General features: G+C 39.0%; 2 protein-coding genes across 2 annotated transcripts in view; one reads left to right on the top strand and one right to left on the bottom strand.

Moving 5' to 3' along the window:
* Nucleotides 1-11005, top strand: part of ccdc40 (coiled-coil domain 40 molecular ruler complex subunit) — a 313416-nt gene that overhangs the window by 263840 nt on the left and 38571 nt on the right. The window lies entirely within an intron of this gene.
* LOC137793239 (perforin-1-like) lies at nt 1729-3757 on the bottom strand. The gene is made up of 2 exons (XM_068589266.1): nt 3222-3757; nt 1729-2875 (listed from the first exon to the last, which is right to left on the bottom strand). The coding sequence occupies exons 1-2, from the start codon at nt 3755-3757 to the stop codon at nt 1729-1731; spliced, it is 1683 nt and encodes a 560-aa protein (XP_068445367.1).

The following is an 11005-nucleotide window of genomic DNA, read 5'->3' as shown; positions in this document are numbered from 1 at the left end:
TCAATGCATAATCTTGCTACAGGTTTGTTTGCTGGTTCGGTGTGAACAACCAACCAGCCCAACAAGTAACTTCCTCATTCCTACATAGCTTTAACAACTTACCTTATTCCATTAAAACTTTAATCATAAGAAAAGCAAATACTAAGGAAATATGGTATTTATGTGATTTTGAAGTACTTATTTTATATTTCCATTATATGCTACTTCTACTTCTGCATGTAAAAAAAGATATTGTACTTTTTAATCCACTACATTAATTTCCCAGTTATAGTCACATCAATACTCTGCACATTATGGTTTTAGATACAACACATATGATCAAGGTTTATTAGATAAAACTACTCAACATGTAAAGTTGGTATAATACGCTAAACCTCAACAAGTTATATGTTAAACTGCTGTTGCCATTTTAATGAATCACATTAATTGGTTCATTTTTTGAGAGCGTTCTGCATCATACTGCACACATTAAATTAATCACAATAATAACATTATGTATATCCCACAAATAAATAGTACAGTTAATTATGCACAAGTGCTACTGTATACGTGCTAGTTACAATATAAATTAAAACAAATATGGTTTATTTGCATTTCGGTTTGTTCATACCATGAAGATGTTGACCCTCTGCTGCTACTCATCCAGTACAACAGGCAGCCTCCCTCTCCTCTCTCCTCCGATCATCTTCGACCTCTGAGTAGTTGCAGCTCATACAGTTACCACAAGGGGGCGCTCCTTCCATGCAGACTTCACTATACTGCTGTTGAGACTGTTAGCACTGTTATGCCAAAATGCAAATCTACTACTAACATATGATTTAGAAACTGTAAATGATTATATTTTCAGATACAATTTTCATGTGAATGAATTTCTAATTAACTCCTATTATTCTTATTTTTTGATGGTTAAATTAAAAATATTTCCATCTATTAATTTACAAAAATAATTGACAGCACAACTAAGTCTGAAGCATAAATTGATGAAGTGACATCTTAACTTGTATAAAGCGGTCTACAAATGAGTACAGATACACAGCCATGATTCTGTGGTTATCAGCTGGCGTCTGTCTTGTGTAGTGTCTTCTACCTTCCGTCTAAACATACGTTTCTGAACTTCAGCTGTGTGACACGAGGGAATTGATGTATCCACCGTCTATTTATAACATAGAGCGCAGGTGTGCCGCTACATGGAGCAAAGTGATTGGTTGGGATTTTCAGAGGACTCTTTTTGTATTTGTGTAAATACACACACAAAAAAAGAAAAATAATCGTGACAAATGTTTTTGTAAAAGAAAGATCTTCTTTACTAAAAATCCAACTCAACAAACCTCATTTTGAGGTACATGGTATTCTAGTTAATATGAAACAAAATGACTTTATGGTTCATATATAAGATCAATTTGATCATTCTCGTCTGAAAGGTTTAGACAGTCTAATGTAGCTTCTGCATTTATGAGTATGCATTTACATGTAAACCACAAATTCAACATTCTTTAACGACATTAAATGAGACGGACACCGGTGTTGTCTTTGCTGATGCTTTATTGGCGGATTGTTTAACTAACAAAGAAGCAGAAGAAAAGATGAATTATCAAATACAATTTTTCACAAAACATTTGTCTAAAATGTGTTAAACAAAGAAAGAGCAATAGAGTGAAAGATGCTATTAACTACATTCAAGATCATAGTAAAAATCAAATAGTCAAGTGCTGACCTCAACCTGACTGACTAGGTCTTCCCCGTCCCAAGAAGGACCCCGTTTCTGGTGTGGAAGACCTTGGCCAGAGAGAGACTCATGGGGGATGGCATGTATTCTTCACATTGGTCACCGCTGAGACTTGGTGCACACTCGACTATGTACGAGAAGAAGAGGGTGCCATGATTCAACATGCACGAGTCCCTCACTTGCCCTTGACGCAGACGAATTGAGCACTGGCCTAACAGATCACTATTCCAGTAAGTGTCCTCGTCATAAACAATGAACTCAAGGCGGTGTTGCATGTCAATGACAATGGGTCCAAACGTAAAAGTCTCCGGCCATGTCGGATTGTCATTGTTATCAATGATGGTGGTGTGTTTATTCTGATCTCCATATTTCACCACCACTGAACCATCTGTCTGAGTGAACACATCGCCATACAAATCTTTTGCATAAAGCTCGAAGACCTTTAATGTTGCACGACCTTTCCCAGCAGGACAGCAGTTTGACTTGACATTCTGATTACTGTTGCAAACACAAGCACAAGGATCTCTGCTGCTGGATCTGTGACCAATCTTACAGCTTTCTGAGCATTTTTTCAACACTGCGTTTTCCTGAATGTACTTCTCCACCTCTCGCTTCAGTCCAACCCTGGCAGAAAGGCTGCTTGGCAGTATGGTGTGCAGAGGGTGTATGTTGTATTGGACCACATCAGGTGTGATCTTTAGTGAATTAAGCCAGTTGTTGTCGGCATACGGGTTTGATTGGCCATTAAAGAGGATGTCAGTTCCGTCAATGTTTCCACCAATGACCTCTGTGTCACGCTCAGCAAACGCAATGCTGAATTTGTGCCCAGAGCCTAACTTGTTCTTCTTATCCTGACAGCGTTTGGACATTGCCTCAATGCTCAAAGTGCTTTCTAAGCCAGCAGAGGCTTCGACTGTCAAACAGTCACTGATCTCTGTTGCAGACAGTCCACTCATGGTTGCCTCACAGGTCTTGACAGAAGTGATTGCTTTTTTTTTCCCACCTAGAAACACATTTGAAATAAAATGTGTACCATATGTGTAAATCAGATTGCGATACAATGATGATGTTTTAGATGAATAGGATGGAAGGATGTTCACAGCTGCTTCAAAGTCACGACTCAGTGAAGGATGTGTTGCCAATCTGTAGCTGTGAAGCATAGGAAGTAATTTATTCAGTTACAGTCTATCACAGTCCCATTTTATTCACAGGTAATGTTGTTTCCATATGTGCTATCTATCCAGGACACTGAAACCAAGCATTTCTCAGAGAACTAACTCAATAAATTCAGAGTTAATGCCAAGAAGACACACACACACACACCTACCTACCTACCTACCTACCTACCTACCTACCTACCTATCTATCTATCTATCTATCTATCTATCTATATATATATATATATATATATATATATATATATATATATATATATATATATATATATATATATATACACACACACACACACACACACACATATCCACATACTCACCGATAGAAGCTACAGTCGACAGAATGGCGAAGAAAGGTGTAGTGGTCTTCTTTGGACTTTTCCATGGCATAGTTAGATTCTTTGGAGTGGGAACCTCCAAAGCTAACACCAAGAGTACCAGACCGGTCTACAGAGATCTTAAGGCCAAGTTTCCAGTCATTGGTCACAGCTCTGGTGGAGTCGTTGACAAGAGCCTCAACAGAATTGTAAACTTTACTGGAGACCTTTAAACTGCATTTTGGGAGGATCCTCCAGTCCGCGATGGCAGCCGGGACCTTCTGACGTTCTTTGTTCATGTAGTTGTTCTTGTACATTTTACAGGATTTGTTGCCGATGTCCCATGTTTCCGTGTCGATGACATAGGCACCCTTCCGCTCCATTTTGACAATGTCGAAGCCTTCTCCACCCAGGTTGTAACCAGGGACAAAATGTGCCTTTTCACACTCTTGTGGTGAACCAATGAAGCCCACGCTGGCTGACAGACACAGAGGACTGCATGCCCAGCTCAGGAGCATGAGATGCCACAGCCTTGCCATCTGTATGCAAGAAACAAAAAGTGACAGACGGTAAAAGTCATGGACACAGAATAAGTTAATCAATGTTATTTTTGTGTACCGGATAATTTAACAAAACAAAAAAAATCTGAGGTCTTACCGGGACTGCTGACAGCAAGCTCTGTTCAGTAACTTACAATATCTGACCCATGTTATAGTATTGATGGAGAGGTGGAGTCTTGATTGTCCTATGTATGTGATTCACACATATCTTTTTTTTTTAACCATCTGCATGTCTGTGGTTTGTCAATGTTTTTTGGACTGTGTGTGGTTGGCAGTGCTGTTTCTTCTGTTTTTGATAAATTTCCATCTTACTTGTTAACACTTTAGGGCACATTTAGTCCTGTAAGGATATGCACTATACACATATACAATTTAAGTTAAAGCCACAGAGACTGCTTATTGATGCGCAATGATTAACTCAGGTAAAGAATACAATACCATTAAATGTAGTCGAGTAAACTTTGCTTTTTACTGATGGAAGGTGAGGCATGGTATTACTGAATTTAACACTACCCTTTCTCAATAAAGTGTACAGCAGGCTGCTTTGATATTAGAGTGAGCTGAAAATGATGAGCTTTCTCCCCATACCGACAAGAATTGCGAATTGTGTCAAATAGCGTCTAGCCTCTAAAGATTCAATGTGTAAGATCTGGCAAAATTCTCTTAAATTTACAGTCATCCATTATAAAGAAACTAAATTTAAAAAAATACCAACTGCTTACAAGAATACACAAAATTCGACCAATTTGCAGAAACTCTGAGAAAAGGATTTTTTTTTTTATTATAGAAAATGCGCCACAGCTCAAATAAGGTTGAAAAACACTGCTGTATGTCATATAGACGTATAGGCAGGGTGCACAGTGTGTGGTCAATGAGAATGTGTTCTCATTTATGTTCTTTAGTTTGAAAAAATAATGAATTGTTTCATTTTTATTTGGATTTAAAAAAAAAAAAGTGTCCACCAGACCCGAACAGCACACAAGGGTTCTCCTGCATATGACTCACTCAACACTGAAGTAAAAAATTCACAGTACAAAACACAGTACCAAGGACTCAGACTTGGAGGTGCTGACTCTTATCCCGGACTTTTGGCTGTAGACGGCCCCAACGCATCCTGGAGGTCAGGATCCAATGAAGCTAGAGTTGGAAAAAGCAGCTAGTGTGCATTTCTGATGGCACAATGCAGAACACTCTTCGCTGTGTGTGCCAAGAAGTTATGTCTATGATTTTGCTAGTAAAGTAGGAAATTGATTTACCAGCTGTTCATCTTGGTCACACACTACATTCAAATTATTTTGTGATTTCCAAAAAAAAGTGGCTGCACCAGTGTCATTACACTTAAGCCGTTTTAATGAATTTTCAGGAATATCTTTAAAATTTGGTCTTTTTCAGATTTTCTAATAAAGAAAATACTAGTTTTGTCTACTGATTCCGTGCAAAACCACAAAACATGAAATCCATGGGGGTTGAATGATTTCTGTAGGCACAATAAATACTCAGTGATTAGACAAAATTCATATTGGATAATAATATAAACACTGGAACATGCAGTACAAATATTGGTTATCGATATCAAGAACAGTGACATCTTCAGATGCATACAAACGTTTAACACTCTATTGGTGCTGCAAACTTGGAGATGCATCCCACTTTAAAACACTATAAAACTGTTTCTAAATCTATATATTGCATAATATGTCCAATAATTAACTGTAATTACAAAAAGCATCAAAAGATGTTAACTGTGTTAACTGTACAATTCTTTCTTTTTGAACTGTTTGAATGGTTCATCCTCACAGAAGTGCGTGTTCGGTTCCCATGAACCATATCACACATTTGGTGTTACTTCAGTTTTGCTTATCTGACACATTTCTTGAGTGATCAAGCTCAATTACTTGAATGTAGAAGCTGTGGTGGAAGGCTTTATCGTATCTGGAGCTTGAAATAAGAATGAAAGTGGCACCAAGTTTGATAGGCCATGCAGGTATTTAGCTGAGGCCGTCATCAAGTTACTGTTAGGAACCGTATCATCTTTGCAGGTATAACTCTTTAATTACAAACTACTTAAACATATTTGCTGTTGGGCATTGGAGCTTCAACACCTTGACTAGTTAATATGTGACATCTAGAAAAAGGGCTCAACCAGTGATAATTATCTGATTACAGAGAGGGAGTAGTACATAATTCTCTGCTCAAGTAGACATTTCTCCACTATATCTTTATATTGCAAATAGTTGTTTGCTGCTATATTAATTGCTTGGAATTTTAAAAGATCAAAGGTTCTCCTATCAAATATTTGAAGAGTTTTTTTTTCCTATAAATTTATGGTGGTTGAATGAATGTCACTCAATAATGCATCTAGCATTTCAAATAAGAATCTAAGTTGTAACTTTTTAACAGTAACAGTCATCTCAAGAGATGCTTACAACACTTCCTGTGCGGCAAGTTTGCAGATGCACCCCACCTTAAAACACAACAAAGCAATCTCTGAAATGATATCACAAACTGTTGATTTATAAAGTTTGTCGACTCTGCTTCGTGTCGGATTAATCAAAGCATTACAGTCTTAGCTAAAAAAAATAAAAAATTCCTCCTTTTGCTATAGATGTACAGAACTCAATCATAGCAGCCATAGCACATTAACAGAAATGTCACACATTTGGTCTTTTTTGTTTTTTTTTGTTTTTGTTTCACACTTTGAAAAGAGAAATACTGCAAATAGGTTTTTTTTATTACATTTCTCCTGATTTTAATCTTAATTATTTGTTTGTTTTTTGGGTGGCTCTGTGCATCTGTTGGTTCTGTTATTTGCTTTAATCTCTTTGTGAATTGTTTTTTAAGAGTTCTATACAACTAAATATTTGCAATCTAAATATGTGTAATACTATTTGTAGTAGTGTGTCCTTTTAGAAACAAATTCAAACACAATAGGCTCGTTCGAGATGAGCCAGTTCTGCGCAGAATCGATCGCCGGCGATCGACGCGCAATGCGTGCCGGTTAGATTTGTGTCCGACTTGCTCCCGTAAATTTCAGAGCCAGGCGCTCCAGCAGCTTTTCACCGACTGGCTGGCCCAGTGCATGATGGGAAACGCGTGGCTCTCGCCACATCAGAGAGCCGATTGGCTCTTAGATTTGACAGCAAACACCACGTTTTGTCGAAAATCCCATTTTTATGTGTAGTTGTGATACTTAACGCTCTATTGTTGACTTTTAGTCTCTGGTTTAATCTAATCAACATTTTGTGTGGTTTATAATACAAAATCCGATTTGTATAACAAACATCAAAACCAGTAGTAATGTATTTCACAGGCAGATATACAAACAACAAAGGACGCAGAGACATGCACATTTCTACATGAATATATATTTATAATCACATATGAATAAATTCAAGCGGGAACTGAAAACTCCACGCAGTATTTTAATTCTCTATGTCCATGTTTAAGCACATCAAAGAAAATCAGATAACGGGTCGTTTTTCGTTGTAAAATCTGTTGGCCGCAAAATACACGGACCACCCGCAACCAATTTGTCACGGGAAGAAGAAAAAAAAGGTTTTTGGCCGAGGCGCGTTCGTTCCTTTTCAAACTCCCCGACGATAGGTGGCGCTAAGGAGCGCATCTGTAAACATATTCGCTGCATAGACAACCTATTTACCCCAAAGAGTCCTGAAGTTGGCACTCATTGAGCGTGACTCATTTCGGTCTTACGTCACGCCCTCCCGCCACACAACTGTCCGGCGGTGTCCATCTGTGGTGTAATGCTGATTGTGCCAGTGCAGCGCTGTTTTGCGATCAAAAACCTGCGCCCTTTCCGGGGTCTGACACCTGCCGTCAATTATGTTCTCATGAGTTATACAGCGCCACCCAGTGTACATACTTAGCAACAATGTGCTCCCATTTGTCTCCTACGGTGGAGTTTTAACGTTCTCCCCGCATGGGTTCTCTCCTTGTTCTCCGGCTTCCTCCCACAGTCCAAAGACATGCAGCTCAGCGTGAATGGTTGTCTGTCTCTATATGTGCCCTGAGATGAACCATGGAAACCTGTCCAGGGTGAACCCTGCCATCGCCCAATTTCAGCTGGGATCGGCTCCTGCATCCCAAGACCCTGAATAAGACAAACAGTTTGGAGAATGGAATGGAACTGCTGTGTGGTTTCTGCAATGAATGCTTATCAAATAAATATAGTAAAGTGAAGATTACAATATTCCCCACTGAAATCTAGTGGGGTAGAGGTACAAGTATAGCTTACAATGGAAATACTCACGTAAAAAAAAACGTACCTCAGAATAATTCTTAGGTACAGTACTTAATAACAGTAAATGTCCACTATACTATATATCATATATGCATACTATTGTACAATATGAGGATTTTTGCAAGGATTGGAAGATGACTACATTGTTTTCTGCAAGAGGTCCAGTTACACACAGGGTTTCCTCCCATTGTATTTTGATTGATAAGATGAAGATGCTCACCCTCTGCTGCTGCTCATCCAGTACTACAGGCAGCCTACTATCCCAGCTACTTGTATAATCTGGCATCTATATTATTTATTACCACAGAGGGGCACTGCTTTACAGCTGTACGTTTCACCAAATATTTAAGCTTATGATGAAAATCATAAACCTTTGGTGTTTCACTTTGAATTTATTATAATATCCATATTGTTGAATTCATTTAATAAATAATTAGACGCGAAATAAACTGCACAAGTCTGAACCATAAACTGATGAAGTGACATCTTAACTTGTATAAGCAGTCTACAAATGAGTACAGATACAGACAGGATGGTGTGATTACACTGGTTACAGCTATAGTGTTGTGTAGTGTGTCTTCTCCCTTCTGTCTAAACACAAGTTTCTGAACTTGAGCCGTGTGACACGAGGGAATTGATGTATCCACCGTCTATTTATAACATAGAGCGCAGGTGTGCAAAATACACAGAGGCAAGTGATTGGTTGGGATCTTCAGAAGACTCTTTGTGCTTGTGCAAATACACACACACACACACACACACACACACACACACACACACACACACACACACACACACACAAGGAACATATGCAAAGATATAAACATACACACATACATTGATCAATATGACATTTTTTTACAGCATCTGCATGCATGCCCAGATGCATGCAGATGTTCAAACAATAAAAGATGTACATTGTGCTGTCAAGAATGTTACAACCAATTTGAAATGGTGAAAGATGCATTCAAATAAACAAAAACAAATAACAGTGCTATAATCTGAGACATAATAATAAAAAAAATTAAAATGTACAATAAACAGTACGCTAAAACACGTGTATTGTCAATGTGGCAAGTGTATTTTAATAAGAAATCAAATGTAAAGCCACGAACACCAAAACAACTATTCAGACAGCTACCTGTGACCATATTGTATGCCTCCAACAATAAGGTCAAAGTGGTAGCAAAGTAATGCCTATTGAGTCAGGAGAACCTGTAAACACAGTAGTTCATTGCTTCAGAAAAAGGAAACCATTTTATGAGAATCAAGAGTAGGAGGAAGATAACCTTGTTTGCATATGTTTTTTTATTGTGGTCATTGGCACCTACCTCCAGTGAGACTGAAAGCACTGCTGCAACCTCAAAAAGGAAGTAGGCGAGGCCTATTTTTACAGAGACGGTACTGCAATACATGTTCCAAGAGATGCAATTTAGAAGTTTGACTTGGTATGTAAAAAGGATGAAGCACTGCTGAGCAGAACAGAAGAAAGGCTGACGTTTATTTTTCGTATAATACCTGACGGCTCAAGTGAAGATTTGTTGGATATGACTGTTTCCATGGACTGTAATGGACTGTTCTTCAGAGCTCAACATTAGGTTAATATTTTGGAAATACAATTAGCTGGTTGAGGAAGCTTTTAGATAACAAGATTTATTTTTAAAATCAATCTTGTGGAACTGAAACTGAAGTACCATTTGACACACATCTTGGATATCTTGTCTCTTGGATACTGGTTTGAGATTCAGCACTGTGACAATGCCTGTGATTGTACTGGAAGCCAGAGACTTCACCAGTCCCCTTTTCCTGCTGCGAACATGGGAAGTCTTATCCGGTTGCACTACCTTCAGCCTTGCGGCCTCGCTGGAACCTTCAGAGTTAAACGAAAATTCGTCCAACCACCAACAGGTCCACATATTGAGGATTTTCTGCATGTTTTCCTGGTGCTTCTTCTTCACACTTACACTCCTTATCCACATTCTCAGCATCCTCCAGTTTCACAGCCTTATCCCAATATCCTGGAAGAACCTGACTATGACAGTGGCAGTCTTAGGCGCTCTGATGTGGCTCACTGGCTCTGTGGTTTTTCCTTGGATCGTCATGGATCATCAACAGGCAACGCCGCGCCTGGTGGGGGCTGTTGTGGCCTCATGCATCACCTCCCTTGGCTACACCTCAGAGTCCTACGTTCTTCGCACCCAAGCTCAAGAACAAAGAGGCTACATGGGGAGCATGCCTGGCCTCCTTAAGATTCTCCAATTATGGGGAGGTTATCATATGATAACCCTGGTTGTGGAAGGGATTTGTGGACTCCCTACTTTTGCACACAGCTGGCAGCTGTGGGTTTCCGGCGTATCGTCCGGTGTCTGTTTTCTCATGTCTCTAGTCACACTTGTGGTAATACTAGGAGACTTTGCTGGGCGATGTTTTCTACCTTTTGACAAGTTATTAGCCTGCTTCAGTCTGATTGGGGTGTTGCTCTACATGGTGACCACAGTGATTTGTTTTATCAAGATACTGCAGCAGAGAGACCTCGGGCAAAGAATCCCCCACAAAAGTGCAGAACTGGTTATCATGGAAACAGTGGTTGCCAGTATTACGCTGTTGGCTTATACAGTAGACCTTGCCTTCTCCATCAAACTGTTGTGTGACAGGAGTCACACATGAAATGTACATATTAAATGCATTACATGTTCATCACAGTCCTGAAAATTTTAGGAGAAATTGTGTATTTGGCAAATATGTGTAAAAGTGAAATCATCGCTGTGTATTCAAATGAATCAAATGTATGAAACTGATGTAAAGGAAAGAGTTATGTGACATTTATGGTGCAGTTCACTAATCCACTTACTGTACATTCGCTAAACGTGGGTTATGTGACAGGTGCACTAACTAACTCAAGCACACAGCATACTTGGTTGATATCCTAACGTTGTATATGTGTGGCACCTGAACAATTACCACTGATA

This window comes from Clinocottus analis, unplaced genomic scaffold (assembly GCF_023055335.1).
Source record: "Clinocottus analis isolate CAN_PGR_092001 unplaced genomic scaffold, fCliAna1.0.p SCAF_22, whole genome shotgun sequence".
Classification (NCBI taxonomy): Eukaryota; Metazoa; Chordata; class Actinopteri; order Perciformes; family Cottidae; genus Clinocottus; species Clinocottus analis.
This window is presented reverse-complemented; position numbering and strand designations above follow the sequence as displayed.

Bases quoted from the DNA above. Each gene is read 5' to 3' on its own strand.
- LOC137793239 (XM_068589266.1), bottom strand. From the start codon at position 3,757: ATGGCAAGGCTGTGGCATCTCATGCTCCTGAGCTGGGCATGCAGTCCT. The intron at 2,876-3,221 runs GTGAGTATGTGG...TATGCTTCACAG, and splicing joins GTCGACTGTAGCTTCTATCG to CTACAGATTGGCAACACATC.